Source organism: Colossoma macropomum, unplaced genomic scaffold (assembly GCF_904425465.1).
Source record: "Colossoma macropomum unplaced genomic scaffold, Colossoma_macropomum, whole genome shotgun sequence".
NCBI classification, from domain to species: Eukaryota; Metazoa; Chordata; class Actinopteri; order Characiformes; family Serrasalmidae; genus Colossoma; species Colossoma macropomum.
In genome coordinates this window covers 13,896,802-13,924,498 of record NW_023494805.1, presented here as the reverse complement: position 1 = coordinate 13,924,498, position 27,697 = coordinate 13,896,802, and the positions used below count along the sequence as shown (strand labels likewise).

General features: G+C 37.4%; 1 protein-coding gene across 1 annotated transcript; it reads left to right on the top strand.

Annotated features, from left to right (window-relative positions):
- The first annotated feature begins 130 nt into the window (after nt 1-130).
- On the top strand, nt 131-27,165 carry LOC118825642 (solute carrier family 2, facilitated glucose transporter member 4-like). The gene is made up of 11 exons (XM_036596367.1): nt 131-514; nt 5,688-5,783; nt 12,977-13,137; nt 17,037-17,161; nt 18,522-18,637; nt 19,993-20,155; nt 21,354-21,541; nt 23,028-23,132; nt 23,843-23,944; nt 25,069-25,272; nt 26,500-27,165. Exons 1-11 carry the CDS (start codon nt 482-484, stop codon nt 26,722-26,724), a joined length of 1,518 nt encoding a protein of 505 aa, XP_036452260.1. The 5' UTR covers nt 131-481; the 3' UTR covers nt 26,725-27,165.
- The last annotated feature ends 532 nt before the right edge of the window (nt 27,166-27,697 follow it).

The following is a 27,697-nucleotide window of genomic DNA, read 5'->3' as shown; positions in this document are numbered from 1 at the left end:
ACTGCCAGCGTTTGCCACAGGATGCGCCCCCAACCCCTCCTACCATACTCACAACCCCTCCTACCATACTACAACCCCCTACCATACTCACCCCCCCCCGCCCCGCCCCTTGCTCATTGCCACGCGAGGAGCGCGAGTGCGCGCGCTGGTGCTGTCGCTCCGTCCGGTGTGGACGGACGTTAGACGTTACTCTTTCACTCACGTGCCAGCGTGTTGATTTTGCACCTGAGGAACTCCGCCGTGAGCCGGAATCCGCTCTCTCTGCATTTAAGCTGGAGACTTTATTTATAAGTGACATACTGATATCACTGATAAATCCGTGTGGAGTAACTTTTATTTTCCACTGACCCAAGTGGACTGTGAGTGTGTGTGTGTGAGTGTGCGCGCGCGTCTGTGTGCGTGAGTGTGTGTGGAGAAGTGACCTCCAGAGAGCAAGAAAGAAAGCAAGCAGGACTGAACCGAGTCTCTTGGCGTCCAAATCATGCCGGCTGGTTTTCAGCAACTTGGAGGAGAGGTAATGTATATCACACTGCTAGTCTGTTTTACAGTAAACCTAACATACACATTACACTGCTAATCTGTATTTAGTGGATGATATACATATTACACTACTAGCCTGCCTTAAAGGTACTGAAGATATTTCAGTGCTTGTATCTCGCTGAGGAGTTGTAATTATTAAATATAGATTTTGTGTGAAAGTAATATAGGTTCTCAAAGAAAAGGTAATACAGATATTACACTGCCAGCGTGACTTTAGTGGAGAGTTAATAAAGATATTCTGTTGCTAATGTTTTGTTCTGTTTTAGAGTAAAAATAATGTAAACATTACACTGCTACTTTGTCCTTGTAGCAGTTAATGTAAATATTTATTGCACTGCTTTTCAGTCTTTTATGAAGAGGTAATATTCATTTTACTTTACTGGCCTGGCTTAGAGACAAGGTGATGTTGATATTTCAGTGGCAGTATATAGTTGAGGAGAGGTATAGTAGATATTGCTTCGCTAGTCAGGCTTTGTGGAGAGCTAGATATTACAACGCTAGCCTGTTTTAGAGGGAAGTTAATGTAGTTAACACTGCTGCTTTGTCCTTGAAGAAGTAGTGAAGGTATTGCATTTCTAGTCTGTCTTTGGTGGAGAGTTAATACAGATATTACAGTGCTAGCCTGTCTTAAAGTGAAGGTAATTACACTACCAGGTGGTCTGAGTGAAAATAATGTACTGCTATTTTGTCTTTGGAGAGTTAATTTCTTTAGACTGCTAGGCTGTGTGGAGAGAAAGTAACATCGATAATGTGGACACTGTAGGTCTAATAGAAGAGTTAATGTATATGTTCCACTGCTAGTTTGACATAGCAGTGGGTGCTGTCAGTCTGTGAGAATAGTCACAACGTGTCCTGTTGTTTCTGTTGCCCATTGGCTCATTGCCTTGTTAGGAGGTGTGTCCACTGCAGACCAGTAGGAGTACTTTCCAGACAGCTCAGTACAATTAGGATGCATGGCATTATTGTCATGTAATAAGCCATTTTTACTCCGTTCAAGCAAAGCAAGCAGATTAAGTGGTTCTTTACTTTCCATTTTATGTATTCAGCATAGACAGTACCAGTGGAACCTGTAGTGTTGAGAGTGTGCTAGCATAGAAAAACTGTGCTGCAACAATCCTACGCTCTCTACAATGCAGGTAGTTGAAGCCCTGCCCACCTCGGTTACACTTGTTTTAGTGTTACAATTACAGCCTGTAAAACTTCACTGAAATTTAAATCACTACTTACATTGTGGTTTAGGTTGTTGAGAAGTGGTGAAGTTGTTGAATTGCACTTAGTGTGATTTGTGTAAAACTAGCAGCTCTTGGTGTGGAACATGTCAGGCCCGTGCTTGCACTGAAGAGTGACCTTCACAAGGGGAGCAAACTTACAAGACTGGTCAGGGTTGTTTGGAATTTCATTTAGTAGGTTACTGACCTGCGCAGTTCTGTCTTATCTGCATGCCTGCAACACAGTCAAGTGTGGCCAGTGTACACATTACTTTTATGTATGATAGTTATAAAAACGATAGTTTTTTCAAAAGCGTGCTATGGCAATAGTGAACAGTGGCACTAAGTGCATGGAGGGAAAACTTGCTAAATTTGACAGCACACTTATACAAATCAGCTAATAGGTCAATGAGGTCAATGTGAAGCCTGAAACCACCGTCAGTTTCCTTGTTAAATGGCACAGTGGCCAGTGGACATTGCAGCTAAGCGGGCGTTAATGATGTCATGTTCAGAACTCAGTCACATGGGCTAAGCTCAGACACTCTTTAAACATGACGGAGAGATATTTTGTTAAATGTGACAGACAGAAACAGTCTTTGGCAAATTAAGCCGATCAACATCTAGTTGTGAAGAACGTCAAACATTACCTAAAGACTTTTAGACTTCAGGTAATGTTTCTCCCTAAATCTAAAATGCTTATTTTAACTGAAGTAGTAAGTATGATAGTATGGACTAGAGATGGGACTGATCTGACACAAGGTATCAGTATCCGGCTGATGTTCTTAGGTGTGTATTTCTTTCTGTGGGCTAAGAGAATGTTTGAGTAGTTTGAGTATGATAACCCATTTTCAGATGGTCATATTAAGTGAAGATCTTTAAATAAAAATAGCTGATTTTAAAGCTTAGTACTTTAGAGTTTAGAGTATATTGGTATCATGCCATCTCTATTTTAGACTTATACAGTACTATACAAAATCAGAGACCATTTAGTTTAAATTAAAATGGCCATTAAGTACAAGTTATTTATTTTTTAGGAGATATTTCTGAGGAGATTTAGTATAAAATAATCCACTTTCATAAGGAAGGGACAGTCAAATGAACATAAGTGGAAAAATCTGGTAGACCATCAAAACAGCACTTAAAGCTTTCATCTTTGAGAGAGAGGAGAAAATCAAGCTCCACTTTTGCTGAAAAAATCCACAAGTGTTTCTGTCCATCCTTCCACTGTGAGAAGACAGCTCAACACTATGAGTCTGAAAGGATGTGAAGCTGTCAAGAAGCTGTTACTGGGAAAAGGAAACAAACAAAAAAGAAGAAAATTTGCTAATCAAAGAAGGAAGCTGTTGGTGTTCTCAGAACAATGGACTGACCACCCAAGGGTCCGGATCTCAACATCACTGAACGTGTTTGAGATTACTTTGTGAGATTACAAAGTGTAACCATATTCTAAGACTGAACTTCAGAGGTGTCTAAAAATATCCCTGGAGATTTCTATGAAAAACTGAAAGCAAGTTTCCTAAAAAAAATGGAAGCTGTAATAAAGGCAAACCAGGACTGTCCAGTCTTCTCTGCCAAGGGCCAGTGTGGCTGCAGCTTTTCGTTCCAACAAAGCAAGAGCACACTTGATCAGCTGTTTGAAGACTGAGACCAACTGATTTAACAAGTAGAGTCAGGTGCGCTCCTGCTTGCATGGTATGAAATCCAGCAGCCACAACGGCACTTTGCAGAGAAGACTGGACAGCACTGCACTAATTACTAGATACATTTATAGTATATTTAATTGTTGAGTTTTCTGGGTAATTTTCTGTTGCATATGTTGTTTGCTGTTTTATCTGATGCAGAAAAATGAACAACTTGTGCTTAACAGTGGTTTGACTGTGGTCTCTGACTTTTGCACAGTATGTGGTTTCCAAGTAATTTGCTGCGTCACTGTTTTGAGGTATAATTCCAAAACATAACTAATCCAAGACTCAACAAAGCAAGGTCATATCATAGAAACACACACCCAGTTTAGCCACTAGCAAGCTGGTGTTTTAATAGTCCAGATTCATTCTTACTCATTATTTTTAAATGGTCTCTATAATCTGTTACGCCTCTGTATGAAGAAGATTATTATTAAAGCCTGATGTCATAACTTTTGCTTGCTTGTAATAGATAAGTCTGTGCAAGCAGACACAGATGTCCTGAAGAACTGATTGATTGGTCAGACCTTTGGAGAAGCTGAGTAGTGTTGCCAGTCCAAAATCTGCATTTTAAGAGCCACAGTGTTGCGTAGCAACAAGGTCTGTTCCCACACTGCCTTCACTCAGTGGAAGGACAAGTGTGGAAGCTCTACTTCAAACTGAGATTCAGTTGTAAACATCGGCTACCCTTTGGAGCAATGCTCCACCAAAACTTCTCTAATTAAGATATGTTTTTGTTTGTTTATTTAAATGGCAGGACATTTGCATTCAAATTTGAGCAAATATTAAATTGAAATAATATACGGACCAACATTTTTCAATCTCCATCTTTTTACTATCTTTACTTACATCTGAGCATTTAAAAAGAAATGTTTCAACATTAAACAGATGCTTCCCTCAGCTGAAACAAGGCGACAGCTTTATTATGTGGCAAGTTAAACCTGTAAAGGACAAACCAACAGAAACAGAGGAGAAAGTGCATTTTTAAAGCCAACCAGCAATACACAGTTCTACTCTGCTACTGTATACATACTAGAGTGTGTAGTTTGGCTAAGATAGTGCTGATAACTCAATTTTGGTGCACAAATCCATTGCAGACAAAACAGATACTAGCCATTCTGTATGGATTTATTTAATAAAAACTCCATAAACATTCACTGTAAACTAAAGAAAGTTGGAAATGTAACTATCTATGAGTACACTGAGCATAGTCCTGACACAGGCTGGAAAGAGATTCAGAGATTCACCCATGTTTAGGACACAAGAATTAAAATCATTTCACCAATATTAGCTAGCTAACATTAGACAGCTAACTAACTTAGCTAGTTGAGGTTATTAGCAACGTCAACTTTCCACAGCCTTTGAACTGCAGTTGGCTGTGTTGGGTAAAAGATGAAGTCCATGTTCCTTCTTCTCAAAATGAACATGGCTTGTTTAGGACCTGTAGTGACATTGACATTATTAAATGTTATCTATATCAAACCCACATCCATATACCATAAATTCACTCATCATCGAAGCCACTTATCCTCCTCGATTGCAGTGTCTGCTGGAGCCTATCCAGGCGCTCACTAGGCAGAAGGCGGGAAACACCCTGGGTAGGTCGCCAGCCCGTCGCAGGGAATACAATAAATTATTCATGGTTAATTTTAAGAGAGAATTAGTTCTTTGTAGACATTATATGTGACTTTTCCATGGTCACAGGTGTAAGATTAATAAACCTATAGAAACCAAAATAAATCTTTATTAGTCCCAAATCTTTATTAGTATTAATTTTAGAACACATATTATTTTTAACTATTCTAAACAGATTTTTTCTAAAATAATATGTTGCTAGATTTCACTCAAACGATGAACCAAATAATGTTGGTGTTAATTGCAATTGCATTTTATGTTGCAATAAAGGATGTATATGCCGTCTCTGACTAAGTGGAAATGTGTGGCATCAAGTTCACGCGACAATTTCTTTTTATTTGAGAGTAAGTATGTGTGTTGTAAATTTCCTGTTAATAACTCACAGGTTTGTATAAGCATTTGTTCACAGTTTCTAGGTCAAAATAAACTTCTAAAATAGTCCAGCCACGTTCTTTACGTATAATCGGCTATGTACTATAGCCAATCTCAAACACAGTGTGTGTTCAGGAGTGTTCAGAGCTGCACACACAAGATTGCAAAATTCCCAAACACTTCAAATTTCCTCTTATTCTCCTCATATAACGTCCTAACATCTCTTTCAAATAATGTGTTTGTTCTACAGAGAATAACTGGAACTCTTGCACTATCAGTGTTCACAGCGGTGCTGGGCTCCCTTCAGTTTGGATACAATATTGGAGTCATCAATGCCCCACAAAAGGTAAAGTAACTGATTTACTGATTTAGTAGAAATGTGCATGTCCAGCATTTCTTTTATATGTGATTTTTTTTTTTATTATTTTAAGGAAAAAAAATATCCAAAACAATGAGATCAGATACAATAACAAAAATAGAACAACTGCCCACCCCCTTTACTGCTGTTGCTAGTCAGCATTCATTCATGACCAGCAAACACTTTTGGCATCCATTCACTGGGTCTGAAAATGGCCTGTTACATAGTTTTTGAAACACACATATAGCTGGTTAGCAATAAACAGCAGCATCAAATAACAGGCTAGCAAAGTCCTGAACTGTAACAGACAATGGAGAATGTTATAAGCCTCACTATATTGGCTATATTGGTAAACTGGTGTGATTCAATCGTAAAAAGTATTTAGCAATGTTTTACAGAAAGAAAAAAAAAATGTTTGCAACAAATTTGTTTAAATGCTGACATGGGTTCATGTTGGACATTGTTAAAAGTGTAAGCTGAATGTTTTTAAAGCTGCATTCATAAGCAGAAGTTTGGGTGCCCCTGGTATATGATTTGTTGATTTTTTAAGTGAAAATAAGTTACACATCCTCTCAAGAGTACTCGCTTGCTGCGTTTAACATATAGGAGAAAAAATAAAACATAAAATTTGGCCTGTGTGATTGTTAAAGCCCATTTTATGTTTTATGTGTTTCCAATATGTTAAATTCAGCAAATAAACAGAAATTGTGCTTCTAAATTGTGCTAATACCAATTTTAAGGTGGCTCGCTATAGTGGATGTGTTATCTTATTTTCACTTAGAAAATCAATAAAACATATAATCTGACTGGGCATGTTGATATGTTTGTATATGACAATATCTTATCTGCTACAAGAAATGTACTCTACCATTCTGATCCACGTTTAATGTAAGCAATAAAAAAAGAATTGCACACATCTATTGAATTCTGTATTAATGCATTATTAAAACTATTGTGCTGTTCATAGAATAATCTTTGACCATTATGTTGCTTGGCAACCAGAGCTATGGTTATTCTCAATAATAAATTAATTGATTTATTGAACATTATTATATTTTGTTTAAGTGCCATTTTATAAAAGTTCCACTTCATGTTGTGCCTCCTGTGTCCAACCTTTAAACCATGATCAATCACTGAATGCAGGCCCTCCTGTGCCTTATTGTGTTAAACCTTAATGCTGGAAAAATCTCATGCAGTACACCCCACATGTGTTTTGTTTTGGAGTATATTTTAGCATCACATGTGATAACCTAAGAATTAGCCATGACATTTCCCCAGATGCCTCCACCATTACACACAGCTAATCCACCTAGTATTATTCTATCATCCAAGCTCATGAGCTTCGCTCTTGTGCCAGAACTTCACTACAATCTACTGAGTTCATAAAACTGAAGAAGTTCAATCATTAAGCTTTTAATTCTACTAAAATGTTTTTGAGATAAAGACAGACAAAAGGATGAAAGCAGATGGATGCAAAGAAACAGAAAAGAAAAATGAAACATGAGCTTGTAAGTAATGTCAACATTACAGAAGGTATGTGTGGAACATCCATCGTGACACATGCAGCTTTAACAGCTTCAAATATCTACACACACACACACACACACACACACATGCGTTTTGAGCTCGAGTGTCTCTGCACCAAACAGCCACAGTGGCAGTGAAATATTAAAAGGCTCATATCATGGAAAGCTCAATTGTCCTCACTTATTTGAATTAAGAGTTTAATGTAGTATATGTAGTATATTATTTGAGTTTCAGAACATACTGCCCCCCCCCCAGCTCCATACATGGAAAATAAACTGCAAAACCAGACAATTTAAAATGTTTTTTTGTGATGTCACAAAATCCAACATGTTTACCTATATCCACCTGTTCAGCCTACAGCAGTTTAACCCCACTCACAATACAGGACAGCTATTCGGAATCAGCCTTACAGACACAGTAAAAAACATAGCCAATTTAATTGTAAAGGCCTTTACATACCAAGTCTCATTTATTTATGCAATTTTTTCCCGCAGTTTCATGAGTCAATGAATTTATTTGAACACGTGTGTAACTCCATCCTGCTCAACAGTAGGCCTTATGACCGAAACATAAAACGCAGGTTCCACACTGCCCCCTGATGGCATATAGAGTTCAAACAGCACATGGTTTTATGAGAATAGAGTCAAGCTCATTTGCATATTGACGTCCCAATTTATTATTTGATTTATTACATTTTCACATCTATTGGAATATTCAAACAGTGTGACTCATCCCTAGTGATAACTGATATGACAGATCAGCTGCAACACAACAGCTGGTAGTTTTTGACTAGAAAAGGATTAGTTTGTGTTCTGGTTCATCATAGGTGGCGCTAGCATCTTTAAAGCAGCTCAAACTGAGCTATAGACAGCTGAGCTATGTGCCAAAGCTCACATAAACTTTCAGCTGCTGAATGCGGTGATGAAACTCTTCCCTCTCCTCTTAATTTTCCAAAATGCAAAGTAGCAGGCTAAATGGTGCCGGTTGCCCAATTTGTGAGGCGCTTGTTTGTTCAGTCGCATCAGAATGTTTAGCATATTCTTGTTGTTTACTCGTGTCATGCTTAGTGTGTCATTTTCAGTGTGCCTTGAGCAGGGCTGTCTAATCTTGTCCACACAGAGCGTGTTGCAGGTTTTCATTCCAGCAATTCACAAATTGTTTGAAGACTGCAACCACGGCTGTGTTCACACTTGGTATTAACATCCATCTTAAGGGACAGCTAGATATACGGCTGTTTACACTCGCATTTCCATTTGTCTCCAAAGCGTCTCCAGTGACTATATGTGATCGGATTTTGTGACTGAAAGAAGGGTACCACGCTCATTTACTATGCCAGTTTTTCACTGTGTTTGTTGTCAGACAAAAATGTCATTGTTCGCGTCAGTGTTACTAATGTTTAGACCGCATGGACTGCTAATGCAGCCTATGCTAATGTTCACACTGCAGACATAATGTGGTCAAAAGCATCCTGAAGCACCTCCTATGGTGGTTTGAGTGTTCATTGTACCCCATTCACATCTACACTTAGTATTGCTCACTTATGATCACCCAGGGTGCAAGATAATGCCAGGTATAAACAGGGCCCAACAGATTATACAAGTAGAATCATGTGTGTTCCAGCTTGTTTGGAATGAAAAGCTGCAGCCACACCAGCCTTTTGTGGATAAGATTAGGGGACACCCCTGGCTTTGATGAAATGTTAGAAAATAATGCAAAAATGAAATATTGATGCTGTTGGTCAACACCATAAGTGGACCTCAGAGGAAAAATGTAAAATGTAGGAAATTAGCCCTTTAAGATGTATATTCCTTATTAGCAAATTAGCTCAGTATGTATGGAGGCCAATCATTAGGTGTAGACTTTAAAAACAGATCATTAGAGTTTGTATTGCATTTTGCTATCTATTCAGTAGCTAGTTACATTTTTTTTACATTTTAATTAATTTTTTATTTTTTTTTCCAAGTTGTTTTCAAATGTTTTTTTTGATATAGGAAAACATTTTCCATGTATTCTAAGTATATAGATTTTAGTTATGTAACATACTGTATTATGTCGAATTGTACTGCAGCATATTGCATTGTATCGTATTGCTATATCGTGACTAGCATGTTAGCTTGTGGCTAACATATTAGCTAGTAGTTAGACCGTTAGATTGAGAATGTTTGTTTCCAATATTGTATGTTTACAGTGTTGAATAATATAAACAGAAAACAGAAGCATTAACATATTAAGGCACATTTTCAGCCACACCTTATTTTTGCTGTATCAAAACTATCAAATTGAGACACCACTGAATCATATTGAATCAAATTATGTATTTTATGAATTGTTACACCACTGATGGAGTGGGAGGGGAGGGGATACATCTTGTTTATGTTGTTAACTTATTAAGTTATGTAATCCAATATTAAGTAACTGTGTCCTCAAGGGAAGAATTGAAAATCAGTTGATGCTTCCAGTCTACTTTCTACAGGTCACAAAGTTCAGTGCCTGCCTTTGCCTTAACCGCTGCAACTGCGATAAGCACCTAGCAAACTCATGCTGTATGTTTATCTTACCACACCCAAGTCTACAATGAATGCTACTTATAAAAACTAATGTAATCCACTCTTTTTTAACGCAGTATCTCATAAATATTGAGTGACCTTAACTTATGAACAAAGTTTGGTCTACTGTGACAGTACTGTGTCAAACTGTGAAGGTATTTGAGAGTTTAAAGGATGCAACCCATCCACCAGCAATGAGCACACATGCAAATCCATATACAGTACCACTATGCAAATATTGTACACTGCATTAAAATTATGACACAGACTCATTTTTATTTCTCTGAAAGGCTGAAAAGCATATTTCTTTAAAGGCTGGGTTTCTGGACATGAGTCAGGCCTACACTTTTTAAAATAAATAAAAGATGTCAAAAGGATTTTTTGGAGTAATGGCTTAGAAGAATTACTTTTTTGATTCTTTAAAAGATAATTATGTAAATGAGATGTATGAGTATGAAGAACCTTTTTTAAGAACCTCTAGATAATGTAAAAGCTCTATACCAATTAAATGTTTTCTCTATAACTAAGAACCATTTAGAAAGATGTATTTGCAGAAGTGAAGAGCAAAGCACCTCATAGTCTCTTATAATTCACTCACTCACTCACTCATGTATAGCAGGCTGAAAATTCTCCACAAGGGGGCTGTTATCATAAGAACAGTGCTTTGAATCAGCAACACTGTGGGCCTGATGTATTTAGCCCTTACACCAGTTTCAAGTACAAATCACAAGATGGTGGCGTACAGTAGAGCAGCGGCTTCTCTGGCTTCCGGTTATGGAGTAAAGTACAACCCCATTTCCAAAAAAGTTGGGATGCTGTGCAGAATATAAACAAAAATACAGTGCAATGATATGCAAATTATGTAAACCATATTTTTAAAGGAAAATACTACAAAGAACAATATATCAAATGTCGAAACTGGGAAATTCTATTGTTTTTTGAAAAATATATGCACATTTTGAATTTAATGCCAACAAATGCCAACAACCAAAAAAGTTGGGACGGGGGTGTGTTTACCTCTGTGTTTCATCACCTCTTCTTTTAACAACATTCTGTAAGTGTTTGGGAATTGAGGAGAGCAACTGCTGTAGTTTTGAAAGTGAAATGTTTTCCCATTCTAGTTTGACATAGGATTTCAGCTGCTTAACAGGTCTGGTTCTCCTTTGTCATATTTTTCATTTCATAATGCACCAAATGTTATCAGTGGGTGACAGATCTGGACTGCAGGCAGGCCAGTTCAGCGCCCGGACTCTTTTAATATGGAGCCATGCTGCTGTAATATATGCAGAATGTGGTTTGACATTGTCGTGCTAAAATAATCAAGGCCTTCTCTGAAAAAGACGTCATTTGCATGGCAGCATATGTTGCCAAAACATCTATATATCGTTCAGCCTTAATGGTGCCTTCACAGATGTGCACAACACCTATGCCATGTGTGCTAACGCACCTCTATACCATCATGAATACTGATTCAAATTTTGATTTGTCGGACCACAGGACACTTTTCCACTTCCCCTCAGTCCATTTTAAATGAGCTCAGGCCCAGAGAAAGTTGTAGCATTTCTGGATCCTGTTTACATACAGTTTCTTCTTTGCGTTTTAGAGTTTTAACTTGCATTTGTGGATGCAGCGATGAACTGTGTTCACAGACAGTGGTTTTCAGAAGTGTTTCTGAGCCCATGCAGTGAGTTCCACTACAGAATCATGTCTATTTTTAATGCAGTGCTGCCTGAGGGCCCAAAGATTATGGCCAGCAAATACTGGTTTTTGGCCTTGCATATAGAGATTTCTCCAGATTCTCTGAATCTTTTAATGATATTATGTAGTGTAGATGATGAAAAACAAAAGTTTTTTGCTATTTTACTTTGAGAAACGTTATTCTTGAATGCAATTTGATTGTGCAGTCTTTCACAGAGTGGTGAACCCCTCCCCATCTTTACTTCTAAAAGACTCATTCTCTCTGGGATGCTGTTTTTATGCCCAGTCATGTTACTGACCTGTTGCCTATCAACCACCAGGTGTTTTTTAGCATTACACAACTTTACCAGCCTTTTGTTGCCCCTGTCTCAACTTTTTTGGAACGTGTTGTTGGGATCAAATTCAAAATGGGCATATATTTTTCAAAAAAACAATACAATTTCTTAGGTTCAACTTTTGATATGTTGTCTTTGTATTGTTTTCAATTATAGGATTTAAATGATTTGCACATCATTGTATTGTTTTTATTTACATTTTGGACAGCATCCCAACTTTTTTGGAAATGGGGTTGTAGATGTGTCTGTTTTGTGTCTGTTTTCCTGCACCTTTTAAAAGCAGGTGTAAATAAGCTTTAGAGTCTCAAAAGACATGTTGCTGAGAGACTTTCTTTAACTTTGGCAGCAGCCATAGTAATTAGATGAAGTAATGACCCTCGAACACATGATGTAAGAATGTTTACCATCAGAATAACACTGTTTAAACACTCTGGCCCAGATGTACATATCTAAGAAGATGTGACACAAAATAGGCCATGATGCAACCGCATAATGCGTGCAGTCCATGTTATCACTTTACAAACTTTATTTTCCAAGCTGGAGTAAAATAGCACCCCTCTAGAATATTTTGGTTATATATTTGGTTTTCATTTATGAACACCACATCTCTTCATCACTGTAATTTTATTTTCTGTTTTGTCATGAGATTGTTGAGGGCTCCATCATTTCACTGTGTCTTTCAAACCTTGCTCCTCAGGAGTGAGCAGTAAGTGGGCTTCATGCAGTCTGAGTGATAACCTGCAGTCTTAGTAAATCGAGTCTTAAAATCAGGCACATATTATGGTGGCATCCAGGCACATTTTGTGCTGCGACTGAACTTGTACATACATCTGGCCCTGTGTATCCTTGTTAAGATTTAGTCTTTATTTAATCTTGGATTTATTTGCAATGGCAATGGTGATTCACCATTGAAAATCATCTTTATTATACATTTAGGCTTAATCTGGGACTGGGAAACACTGTGCTTCTTTTTCTCCTCTAAGAATGATCATCATTCTAGTTTTTGCATTATGTCTAATTTACTGTTCCTCCATTTCTTTCCATCTTTGCATGGCATCCAACTCTCGCACCTCAGATTATTGAAGCAGAGTATAACTCAACATGGACACATCGCTATTCAGAGCCCATTCCCGAGGCCACACTCACCTCTCTCTGGTCTCTCTCGGTGGCCATCTTCTCCATTGGAGGCATGCTCTCCTCTTTCTGTGTGGGAATCATCTCAGAATGGCTTGGCAGGTGAGAGGACAGATGACTACCTGGGATATGACTATGTGTTAATGACTGAATATGTTTTCAATATCATAGAATACATGTTTTCATAAACAGAAGAAGACATTGTTTTGGGGAAAGTATGTGAAACAGTATAATGCTTTATTCAAGCAGTACCAGTTAGTAACTTATAAAATAATGCCTACTTAATGTACATCCATCCATTAATATTTGGCATAAATATTAACAAAAACAAATCTAAATAAAATACAAATAAAAACAGAAAGCAGTGACTTTTAAATCCACTTTGACATGTACTTGAAGAAAAACAGTGCAAAGACAAGATATGTAATATTTGACTAATTTCACAGTTTTTTGTAAATATCTGTTCATTCTGAAATTACTGCCTGCAACATGTTCCAAAAAAGTTAGGACAGGGACAATTTAAGATGAATGCCTGTGATCATCGATCCCTCAGATGTCACAGCTTTAAAAAACGGCATGTTTCTGTGATAGATATCACCACATGGGCTCAGGAATAATTAAAAAAAACATTATCAATAAACACAATCTGTTGCTGCATCAGCACTTGGAGGTTCAAACTGTACTATGCACAGCAGAAGCCATATGTCAACAGCATCCAGAAACGCCACCGACTTCGCTGAGCTTTCAACTGAAATGAAAATTCCCTGCTGATTTCTTTGAAAAACTTAAATCAAGTCTCCGGAAAAGAATGGAAGCTGTAATAAAGACAAACATTATATATATATATAATTTGGTTGTTGAGGCTTCTGTGTGATTTCCTTTTAAATATATGTTTTCTGTTTTTGCTACCTGACACAAAAAATGAATATGTTGTAATTAATGGCTGTTTGACAGGAAATTAATTAATTGGATGAATTACTTTTTTCATTGTAGCTATGCAAACTGTGCTAAACGTTCTTTTCCACCTTCCAAAGGCTTCTGTATCTTGTTGGAACCACAGTCAGGAACATTGATTAATTTAAAGGGAATTCTATAAGAGGAGGGAGAAGGAAAGGAGAGAGAGGGAAAGAAGAGGACAGAGAAAGAGAAGAGAGGGGGATTAGATTTAGCTATTTAGCCTCATGCGTCTGGGTTGGACTAGAAAGAAGGTCAAGGTCACACCCGTTTTGTACTGACCTGTGTCACTGAGCCCACGAATCTGCACCCTCTGTACTCCTCCACACACACGCTCTTTGTCTAAGGTTTCAGTTAGCTTACATAATGTAGCACATTCTCTGGCATTTGAACTAAAGCACCTGTCCATTTCTATAAACCTGAAAAGCTGTCATTGGATCAGGCGAACAAAAATAAAAATCTAATAAATATAATGTGGGCTTTAAATCAGAGCAATGTTGTATACAATGACAGCAAACTATTCTCGGTAGGCCAAAAGCAAGTGTTTCAGAACTGCAAGGCGATTTGGGCATTCTGTTAACATAATGTCTGTTCTGAGCAGACTCCTTCATCTGTAGCCATCTAGTGAAACATGACTGGTACTACACAGCTGTGCCAGAATTACTAGAGCCTGCGCACAGATCGTTCACAGACATTGATTTATATCACATTTCTCAAAGGTATTAACAGTGTTGGGCAAAATACTTTGAAAGAGTAGTGATGGCTAAATTCAGAATACACAGTCCTAAATGTATTGAGTAAAATATTCCATTACAAAACATAAAAAGAAACATATTTAGAATACATTTAAAATACATTTACAATGCATATACATTACAAAATGTGAGAAAAACTTAATTTAAATTTAATTCATGTTATTCCTCAAATAATTAAATTAAAATTCAACTATTCAAATGAATACAAAATGATTACAAAATTCTCAACATTTTTTTTCTCTCATAGCCCACTTCAGTCCACTGCTGCTCCCATAATTATGTTACCTAAGCCAACAATTTTCCATATCCCAATAACACATTTTGCTAATTTGACTGTAAAGTGAGTGGCTATGTGATTTTCCGTTAATAAAGTCAGTCCGGTACAATACCAAAGCTGACCTTATCATTCATGAACATGTCCACAACTGAGGAGACTGTTCGCTTCAGTCATCCCTCAAAGAAGTTTATTAACACTGAGATTAATAACTGACTCATCACAGTGATTTATCACTCTACTCAGGCTTTAGCAGGAACTTCAGTGTTTGCATAAGACATTCTTGGATTTCTTCTTTAAAGTGCTTCTTTACACACTGTGTTGATTTTAAAATAGCTAATAAACAATATTGATGGTGTGTCCTTTAAAGATGGTATATATTTCTTAACTTAGCTGGTAAGTATTCTAAAAGTATTCTCCTTAAGATGTGAAAGGTAACTGTATGCTGAATACTGCCTTTACAAAACATAACTTGGACTGAATACAGATAACAGAATTCATATTCCAAATAGTTATATTCCATTACAACCCAACCCTGGGTTTTCATTAATATTATAATATCTGAGACATTTTATTTTGAGCAGAGGCAAAATGATATCAATTTGCAAGTGTAAGCAAGGCCATGTCTCTTAGCTGTATCAACTATATAACATATAGTATAACATTCTGGGCCAGTTTCCTGGGCATGGATTAAAGATGTTTTTCAAAATTTCTGCATAGTTAAAAAACTGAGATGTAAACAAAGTTGGTCAGAGTGTTTTGATGTAAAATGGTTAATTGTAGAGAAAGTTACAATGTCCACATTGCAAACATAGTCATTTTATTTACTATCCAAAACCACCAGTGAACCTACACATCTGCTGAGTTGTTATATATAATGTTAATAACCCTAAACAAATTTTCCACTTCAATTTAGCCACTATTTTGCCCTACAACACACTGCATGTACCTCTTTGCTAAGAATAACAATTTCGGATAAAATCTTAAAAAAAATATTGTAAACATTATATTAGGCATCGGGCAGCATATTCATAATCATTAAATGTAATAACTTTCAGTAATGTAGCTTTTAGAGGTATTAAACGCTTCAGACATCTGGTTCCTATCAACCCCACCACTGTGAACAATTCTGACTCAACAGGTTTCTTTAGAACAGCACATTTCACACAACTCTGAATGACTTTGTTTACATCTGAACAGTTCAGGAATGCAGATTAAAAAAATCAGTGGAATTCACCTTTAAGCCTAATACTGGACTAAACTTCAGTGCCAAAGGAGTTTCACCATTACAGATCTCTTTTAGTCTACACTCTAAAAAAAAGAGAGTTCTTTAAGGGTTCTTTAGTAAAGAAAATGGTTCTATATAGAACCATGAACACTCAAAGAACGCTTTGCATGTTTAAAGGGTTCTCTGCATCATGAAATGGTTCTTCAGATTGCTCGACAGTGTGCTGTAGATGGTCTTTTTTGGAAAGGGTTCTATATAGCACCACAAAGCTATTTTTTTACAATGTGAAACTTTGTACTAATAAAAGAACGCTTTTTGGTGCTTTGATTATACTGTAATAACTTATCCAGTTTGCAGTGTAGTCCATGTAGTTACTGAGTAATAAGCCTTGGTGTAACGATGTAGTGAGCCTTAGATTTTAAGTGTTAAATCTGACCAGATAAAGGGAAAAAAAGCTTTGAGCTTTATAGGTTACATGACAGTCAGACAGTCAGAGGTACAGCAGTTAGGGTTTATGATTCAATTTACAAAATGACTGACAATTAGCTGAGCTGAATCAGGTTTGTTAAAGCTGGGATCACACCCAATTCTGCAGGTTGACACCCCTCTGCAGGCCCAAATACTGTGGAGGAAGGAGCAACTTCTCTATATTGTCTCTAATAGTACCAATGATCACTACACTATATGTCTAAAGGTATCCAGAAACCTATTAGTGAATTCAGCTACTTTAAGGTGCCCCTCACTGTACAGTATGGTCATCTTTGTAACATCAATGCATCTGTTTTGACAGGAGGAAAGCAATGCTCATCAATAATCTCCTGGCGTTCATTGGAGGAGGTTTGATGGGGATGTCTAAAATCAGCCAATCGTTCGAGATGATGATTTTAGGACGCTTCACTATCGGGGCCTATTGTGGTAAGTCCTGCTTTTTAAATGCTAATACTGTCAAAGAAAGCTATTTAATATCATACATACCAACTCAGAGCTAAAAGGTTTGTGAGAAAAATGCTTTTCTTACGGTCTCTATTAATCATTACTTCACTGAAAATTGTGGAGATTGAACACTTTGCTATTAATATGTCTGCAAGCTTCATGGAAGATTTAATAAAATAAGATCAGGCAATGTAAAGCAACTGGTAGTCACAGCCAGTAAAACATGATTAAGATCACATGTTTACATAAAACACTGTGTGTTTAAGTCCCCTGACTATCTTATTTTTCTTATGACATACATTGAACATCTGGTCGCTGTTGAACCAAAACCTTGTATCTCCAAAATGGCAACTTTCAATATAAGCTAATGTAAGGAGATTTTATTTCAAACATTTCTATTGGTCCATTCATTATGACACATTAGGTAAAAAACAAAGAAAGAAAAACTGGACAAAAAAGGAGATACAAGGTTTTTTCCACCATGTAGCTAAAAGCAAATTTTCCCAGTTCAGTAAAAACTCCAGGTACCTGACAGGTGATCCAGTCACTAGAGCAGCTCTTATAATTACTGTTATTTATAGAGATCGTAGACAAGACAAGATTTTTAAATAAAAATAAGGCAGTGTTTCCTGTCATGCTGCTAGTGAGGACCAACCAACTTTATCATACAGTTAGCAGGGGTGAGTATATCAGTATTGACTTACTGATTTCCTCTCTACACTTCTGCTTGTGGTCTAACAAGTTAATATTTACAGGAGCAGTTATTTTTTTCTTGAAAATATGATAAGAAACAAAAATGAGAGAATTCTATTTATCTCGTTCTGTTTCTTTTTTTTACATTTTCATTTGAGCTGGTAATCGCATAATAGTCCAAGTGATTTTACCAAATGAGATGTTTACAGTGGAAGGTAAAGCAAATGCAGAGAAAGCTCACAGCTTTGAGTAATTTTCACCTTAAAGAAACAACAAGTGAAACCATATCTTACACCTACAACATCTGAGAATATAGTGTAAGCCCAGGCTTTTCCTAAGGCATCTAAGAACAGTTTTAATAAATTGTTCATCTGGGTAAGTATGACCCATAGATGGGTCCCACTGTTTTGTTGTCCAGAATTAACAGATATGATTTAATTCTTCTTTTTCAGAAATAACAACATTCTGATCCACAAAGAAAATAGAATTTCCAAATTTGGTATTAGTGCTGTTTACATATTGCTGTCTACTGGACATAAATTCATCTACATGGTTGAGTTGACAGGACTCAAATATTCAGGAATCAAGATTTACATGTATGTTTGACATCTGATATAAACCAAAGCATCTCTAAATGATCTTTTCTTAGGGTTGGCATCAGGGCTGGTGCCCATGTATGTGGGGGAGATTTCACCCACCAATCTGAGAGGAGCTTTGGGCACACTGCACCAGCTAGCCATCGTCACTGGAATACTGATTGCTCAGGTACACTGACACTGCCCTAACTCTTTCTGCCTAAACAGATTTCATACATCACTCTCAAGAAGCATTTTTGTAAAAAAAAATAATAATAATAACTTTTTAAGATAATATAATGTAAAGGTTCTATCCCCATTAAATTTTTTATAACAGTGAACCACTTAGGAACCTTAATTTTTTAGGGGGTAATTGTACAACCCCATTTCCAAAAAAACAGTTGAGACGCTGTGCAAAATGTAAATAAAAACAGAATGTGATCATATGCAATCATTTAAACCCTATATTTAACTGAAAACAGTACAAAGACAACATATCTGAAAAACTGAGACTTTTGTATATTTTTTGAAAAATATATGCCCATTTTGAATTTCATGACAGCAGGACATTAAACAAGTTGGGACAGGGGCAACAAAAGACTGGTAAAGTTGGGTTATGCTAAAAAATGCACTGTGGTTCATCTCACAGCTAATTAGGTTAAATTGTCAACTGGTCAGTAACATGATTGGGTATAAAAAGAGCATCTCAGAGAGGCTGAGCCTTTCAGAAGGAAAGGTGGGGAGGGGTTCAGCACTCTGTGAAAGAGTGTGGGGGCAAATAGTACAACAGTTCAAGAGTAACATTTATCAACATAAAATAGCAAAGAACTCATCATCTACGGTACATAATATCATTCCAGTATCAGAATATAATTCCGGCCATGATCTTCAAGCCCTCAGACGGCACTGCATTAAAATTAGACATGATTCTATAGTGGAAATGGGAACACAACATTACCACAGCATGTCTCTGTACTAAAACAGTCTGGATACTAACCTGCCCTGCCTGCAGTCCAGACCTGTCAATCATCGAAGACTTTATGTGAATTATAAAATGAAAATACAACAAAGGAGACCCCAAACTGTTGAGCAGCTGAAATCCTATAAAAGGAAGGAATGGGAAAACACTTGACTTTTAAAACTGGAGAAATTGGTCTCCTCAGTACCCAAACACCTACAGAGTGCTGTTACAAGAACAGATGATGCAACACAGTGGTAAACATGCCCCCGTCCCAACTCTTTTTTAAATGTGTTGCTGGCATTACATTTTAAATGAGCATGTTTAAATGTATTTTTCAAAAACCAAAACCAATTCTCAGTTTCAACAGTTGATATGTTGCCTTTTTACTAATTTCAGTTCAACGTGAGTTTAAATGATTTGTATGACATTGCATTCTGTTTTTTACATTTTGCACAGCGTCCCAGCGACTTGTAAACTGATTGTTAGTGACATGTAATGCTATGCTACATAGCTTTAATGACTTTAGGCAGTCATAATGCCTAATTCAGTTAAAAAGTCATTATCAGTAATTTCTTCCTCTACAGATTTTAGGCCTTGAGTCTTTGCTGGGCAGTGAGGAGTTATGGCCTGTGTTGATGGGCATTACAGTGATCCCTACGGTCCTCCAGATGGCGTTGTTGCCCTTCTGTCCAGAAAGCCCACGTTTCCTTTACATCATACGCTGCCAGGAGCACCATGCCAAGAGTGGTGAGGTGACACACCAAATAAATCACACTGTGCTAAAAAGGAGTTTGGAAGCCTCACCAAATAAAGCCTCAGTACAAAATACACTCATCCACACAGCGACTTCTCAAAAAAATGAAGACTACATTTTTTGCAGCATTTGTTTCTATTATCATTTCTGGGGCTCAGCTGTAAAAATGAAGACACTGTTGATGATGGGCAGAGCTGCAGATGATTCCATAATAAATGAGAATGCTATATAGCATTAAGAGTGAATTTATAATAAAATGAATTTACAGATCAAATCGCTATTCATAGTTTTTATGTCAGAAAATGACAACTTCTTGTTGTTGCCAAAATACTACAAACTGTGATTAAATCATTGGTTTGTGTTTTGGTATATAGTTATGGCATTTCGATCTACAGTTACTATTGAATAACAATTATTAATATGATGGTATAAAGTGGTTCCATACTCTTTAACGGCAGTGTAGGTCTTTTACTCTAGACTACTCTTGACTCGGCTTATTAACAATTACTTGAAGTTCGAGAGTTTGGTTGTATTAGTCATGGGAGGTACGATGGAAATCCCACTTCTTCATTTTTAAGCCAGATGGAAGCAGGAGGTTTTTGAAACTTCTTTGCAATTATATCTGTATTCTGGTCTCACTGAAGATTCCCCTCCCTCCTCCACCTGCTCATGCATAGAGCTGTCAAACTCAATGGTCTGTTGCTTATGAATCCAATATTTTTAAATTTCTTATTTAAAAAATGGAGCATTTGAATACTGAATATTTAATAGCCTATTTCTACATTTTGTTCATGCAGTGAACACCTGATTTACAGTCTAGAAGTAACTCAGGTTTTGGTTCTGATTCAGCAGTATAACCAGTGCCGTGTCTAATAAGAACTGTTTGGACAAAATGTATGAACAAAAAGGCTATTTAAATGCAGTCCTATTAACATTAGTTGCTTTCGGTTTGTGAAGTACTACCAATGCCCTTGTGGATATTCCAATGGTTTTCCTGCTGTAACACACCCACTTTAACTCAAATAGAGTTTGTAAATTATAGCTGTATAGTCAGATCATATGTGTTACAGCAGGGAAAACACCAAAATAAGCAGAGCTACTCTGGGACCATGAATTGGGTACTGTTGCCTTAGTGACATCTAAATATCAATATACATTGAACACACATGTATTCTGCTATGTCCCACTCAGGCCTGAGACGGCTTACGGGGCGGTTGGACGTGAGTGAGGACTTGGCAGAAATGAAGGAGGAGAAGAGGAGGATGGACATGGAGAGGAAGGTGTCGATTGCCGAGCTTTTCCGCTCTCCGCTCTACAGGCAGCCCATGATCATAGCCATTCTACTGCAGCTCTCTCAACAGCTGTCAGGAATCAATGCTGTGAGTAATGAGTGCAACTGTTTCTATATGAGCAAGGAGTCAGCTGGAACACCAAAACTCAGTGATATTTGGTTGTGGCTCAGGAGTGGGGAGTATAATATATCATCAATTCCATCAAATCCATCAAAATACAGTGTTGTGCAAAATTCAGCAACAACCCTTTAGTTAAAATCCAGTCAGAACAGCCATTATGTACAAGTTATTCGGCCTCCAGGGAGATTAGGTAGCTGATAATCCACTTACATGAGTCAAGGTCAAAGATAGGAGTTTCCAAAACTGAGTTTTTATGAATGATTAAAAGATATAGAAAAAATGGGAGTCTTAACAACTATGCAAGATATGGTAAACCACCAAAACTGTCACCATCAGATAAACAGTACTTAAAGCTTTCATCTTTGAGAGGGAGGAGAAAATCAAGCTCCACTCGTACTTCAGATCTGAAACAAATCCACAGGTGTTTCTGTCCATCCTCCCACTGTAAGAAAATAACTTATTACTATGAGTCTGAAAGGATGTGTAGCTGTCAAGAAGCTGTTACTGAGACAATGATAGCTGCTGCTGCTGGTGTTCTCAGAACAGTAGACTGACCATCCCAGAGTCCAGACCTCATTATCATTGAATGTTTTTGGGATTACTTTGTGAGAGGCAGAAAGTGCAACAAAATTTGACTGGAATTTTAAAAACTTTGGAGGTGTGGAAAAATATCCCTGCAGATTTTTTTCAAGAACTGAAAGCAAGTCTCCCTAAGAAAATGGAAGCTGTATTAAAGGCAAAGGGGGATCCATATACAAAAAAAATATATATATTATATTCAGTTGATGCTTCTGTGTAAATTTTGGTAAAATATATGTTTTCTGCTTTCTGCTTGGAAAAATGAATTATTTGTACCTAAAGGCTGTTTTGACTAGAAATTAAATGAAGGATGGTCTCTGACTTTTGCACAGTATTGTACATTTTTTGGAGTATGTCATAGGTATCATCAGAACTTCTATAACAACAAACTGCATGTATCATAAGTTAACCCAATTATAGGGAGCCTGTAAACAGCAACAGCCAGTGTTCATAGCCTTTTTTAAATGTGGTGCTCCTGCTTTGCTGGTGCATTTTGTACGATCCAGCTGTTCACAAACATAAAATAAATTAAATACTTAAATCATGATACATATTGTGTACCATGGAAATGTCTTCATGTGTCATGATGGTATATTTCTGACGTATTGTCCACTGTTAAATACAGATAAATGGCCTACAGTGGGTTGGTGCTCTGCTATTTGAAAATGAACGCTTCACTACAATAATCAAGATGTTGAGTATTTGTGATATTAAATTCAATCTACTGAAACAGCTATTTTTGTGATATAGAGAGGTCTGAGGAACACCAGTGAGAATGTTATGCCCTACTCAACTGTCACCTCCAATAACTGTAAATTATGGACATTTATAAACTTTATTACTAAAACACTTCTGTAATTTTGCCCCCCCCCAGATTTTCTACTATTCCACCAGCATATTCCAGAAGGCTGGAGTGGAGAGTCCAGTCTTTGCCACCATAGGTGCTGGAGTTGTCAACTGTGCTTTCACTGTGGTCTCGGTACTGCTTGCAAACCTATGTCCCATTACTCTTTAACGTGTTTTATCTAAGAACAAACAAGATAAGAGGGCAAAATTGCTACCTCGTTACTAGGTCATGGCATTTTAATGTCATTAGGCATGGAAAAAGTAGAGAAGGCAATGTTAAATGATCTTCATTAATGAACTAAACTAAAAAAAGTATTCATAACCCACTTATGATGACATTTGAGAAATTACAAAATGAGAGTATAGGCATTTTTAAACATGTTATTATTTGAAACAATGTTCAAATGGATGATTTCCAAGGGCAAAATAAATAGCAGTAAACTTTAGCAAAATAATAATACTAATAATAAATAGATTTATAATAAAAATAAATCTACTGGCATTTCTACTGAACCATTGTGAGCTTTTCAACTGAATTCATGTTTGCAGTAATGATTGGTTTCGGTTCTTAGGCTCACATTTGTTTGGGTGGTACTTTTTATAAAATCTGAATATCATATCTAAATAGCTTTTGCTTTATTTAAAAATTGTAACCATTTGCTGTATGTAAGAATGCAAATCATTGGTGTCAAGTTATGTTATATTCCACTAGGAGACAGTTTCATGTAATAGAGCCTCTTAAAGCTACCTAACTGGTTAGCCAACAAAAAATACAAAACACAGGTAAATATCTTCACTGTTAATTCTAGATCACTTTGCTAATGAACGCTATCTGCTCAACAGCTTTTCCTGGTGGAGAGGATGGGTCGACGGACACTGCACATGCTCGGACTGGCTGGAATGTGTGTGTGTGCAATTGTCATGACAATTGCTCTCAACTTATTGGTAAGTCCTTCACTTAAATATAAACTGAAATCCTTTTGATATCTGGGGTATCAAGACTAGTTTCCAAACATATTGTTCGCTCCCCAGTCCTTACAGCCCATACATGGAAACTAAACTGCAAAAAATTTGAATTGATTGTTTTTTTGTGATGTCATACATCTGCCTGTTTAACCTACAGAACTTTAGCCCCACCCATTCACACTGAAGTTATAAGGAGTGTTTTAGCCTGGAGGTGCAATACTAGCCAGCCAATCAAATCTGTTGTATCACTTACATCTGTCTTAAAGGCACAGTAAAGAAAACAGCTTGTTAACCCTCTGGGGTCCACAAACTCACCCACACATCAAATTCAATGTTTCTATATATGTTTCTGTATTTTCATGATAATACAGCAGAGAAATACAGTTCAAACATTTTCTAAATCTATATAGTCACCCTTTCCATTCCCTCTTATCGCAAGATCGTATGTGACACACATTTGAAGTTATGAGGCTGTGAAGAGGGGTTGAGATACACGTCATCTGCCTCTGACCTTGTGTAATTGGTGGATTTGTGTGTCGTCTACATTTAGTGTGAAACTGACCAATGGACAGGAAATCACTAAGGACTTACCCACCATGTCCGAAATCCTTCATTCTACATTGTCAACATCTGAGACATCTGTGATATGGCTTAGAAAGAGTTTACAGCTGCTGAAGCTGCTGCAGCAGTTTGGAAAGTAGTGACAAAGATAATGGAGCATTTTGATATGAAACATATGAAAATCATGTTATATGCAAGTGCCTTTAAAGGTGACTTTAAGAAGATATGCAAAAATCAAGAAAATGCCTCTTGGAAAGTGGACATATCACACAAACAGCAAAAGTCGTCCTCAAGGAAAAGTACAAAATACAAGAAAACTATAGACTATTTTTTTATAGACTGTTTTAATCCATTCACCATGATATTTTTACACAATGTAAAGAGCAACTGGTGTTTTTTCGAATTATGTTAGAAAAATGGCAAAAATGGATACACTAGGTTTTTAGATTTGTAATCTTTTGAATCACTTTTAGGTGTCTGTTTCTTGTTTCTGAGACTCACCTTTATCTTTTTTCCCTTTGTAATGGTTGGCTGTTAACTAGGAAGGTGTGCCATGGATGAGCTACATCAGCATGCTGGCCATCTTCGGCTTTGTGGCTTTCTTTGAGGTGGGACCAGGACCCATTCCCTGGTTTTTTGTGGCTGAGCTCTTTTCTCAAGGGCCCAGGCCTGCAGCTATGGCAGTGGCTGGATGCTCCAACTGGACTGCAAACTTCATCATTGGCATGGGTTTCCAGTACATTGCTGTAATTACAAATACAATTACATTTTTACTGAATATGTGGCAGAATAGATGTTTTTCAGCAATGATAACTGTTAACAGTTTAAGATGATACTTGGTCATTGTCTGTTTGGAATTAATTGTGGTAATTGTTATTGCAATATTGTCTTGGGATCAGTAAATGTTTTATTGTGTGCTATGTGCATCTTGACCAGTTCTCACACATTACATACGAGTTTCTGTGGGTGAATCAGGGCTTCTACATCATCCAGCAAAGGGAAATCATAAGGTCAAAATAGTGCAGGCCAGCCTTTAAGCAGGTCACATTACTGGTTAATCAATATGGTTTTAATATACTGCAAGGCAGGCTTGCACACAGGCATTTTGGGGGGAAGGGGCTCAAATGAAAAAGGGCAATCTGAATTATTTTTTTTTTTTTTTGACATCATATGACAGAAATTCTTATCCAGACAAACACTGATGTTTCAGAGAAAAGCAAAGCTAGTGTTAGCAGTCTTTCCCAACTTTCACCTTACTGCCTGAGTGGGGAATTAAACCCCAGTCTCCAGCATACTTTGTGTCTACTATGCTACATAACTACAGGGAGATTCACTCGAAAGAGGCCCCAAATATTCTGTTGTAACTCCCATTAGGATGAAGCAGTCTGAACCAAAAAATTACGCTACATACTTTGACGTGCTGCTCAATACTGTATACCACCATCCTGATAAGAAGTCAAGTGACTGAGTGTAGGGGTACGGGGGTATGCACCCAACCAGGTTAAATGTTGCGACGGCTGTGTGGCACCTACCTCATCGCTCCGACGCAGGGGCATACCGGCCTGTTTGAAGCTCCATATACTGAGGAGCACGTTGCATATCGTTTCGTTCAGGTTGCTTTGTCCTAGTGAGAGTTATTTACAGAATATTCAGGGCCTCTTTCGAGTGAATCTTCACAGGGGGAGATGTAGAGGGAGATGCCTAAGAGAGACTAAGTTCGTTGAACCTGAGCTCACCCACAAGCTTCATTCATGGTGCAAAGCTGAGCAAATTGTGCCTATTATACATGCTAACCAAATGGGCAGTAGCATACTATGAAGGCACAAGGGTAGGCTCCCCTAGTGGCCTTTCTGTGCACATGCCTGTAGCAAGGCATACCACAGTTTAATGTGCTGCAACACAATGTCTATATCCTAAAGCCATACTGTACTACTTAAGTCATTGAACCTTTATTGTCTCTCTTTATGCTATAGAACCTCTGTGGCCCATATGTCTTCCTCATCTTTGCTGCACTCCTCTTGTGCTTCTTGCTGTTCACCTTCTTCCGAGTTCCCGAGACACGAGGAAAGACCTTCGACCAGATTTCTGCCAACTTCCACCGCCACCCGCAAACCATGATGGACATGGATCTGGACATGGAATTAGACAAGCCCAGTACAGAGTTGGAATACCTAGGAGCAGACGGGACAGAACACTGAGGCCCAGGAGGTGGAAGGAGACCTGTCAAAGAGAATACAGTCAGATGGCCTTGGGTAGGGGGCTTTAAGGGGAACTAAATGTACATTACAAATAAGACACAGGTAGTACTTCTGTACTTCTATAGGACAGGGTGTAGAGGTGTTTCAGAGAAAAAGACTTTGGAGACTTGGATTCCTGCACTTTATCTGCACATTGTTTTGAGTGTTGAGATGAAAAGCCAGTTATGTTTGTATATTTATACTTACACTGATAATTCTATGTAGATGCTTACTGCTGGTTCATATTCATGATGCATATTTAGCTTTAAGCTTTTCAACAAAATGTGTTTCTGAAGTTGTAACAAACTAGACTAATGCTTAACACCAAGCTTTTGTAATCTGATGCATGATACTACACATAATTGCTAATTTTGCATCATAGAATAAAAAACCTGTTCCGAGTGCCTAATGTTTAGAGCAGTGGTTCTCAAACCAGTCCTCAAGGCCCCCCAGACCGTCCCACATTTTGCTTGATCCCAATTCCTAGGCATAGGCAAACATGGACCATCTTGGGGGCTCCTGAAACTGGTTTGCGAACCACTTTTTTTTTTTTTTTTTTTAGAGTGATGTTTTTATTTTTGAAACTGGTAGGGGGAAGAAATAAGATGAGCTTAGCACCTCTGTGACATTACAGAAAAAATGAGCATGTTACTTATGTTGTCAAGCAATCCAGCCTTGGACAGAGATTTATACAGATATTATAGAAGGAGGGGGAAAAAAAGGACCTTTAATTTTGCTATTTGGTTCTGTATTGTGTTTGTAAGGCTTGTCTCAGTGATGTGAATGTTAAAGCTTTTATGTTGTGGAATTAAGACTGTTATTTCATGCAAGTTATATATAGAAGTCCTAATTTAACAATAGCAAGAGAACTGTGTGAACAGGTGCCTAAAATAAATAGCATTAGCAATGAGTAACCCATAGTACACTGGTGGAG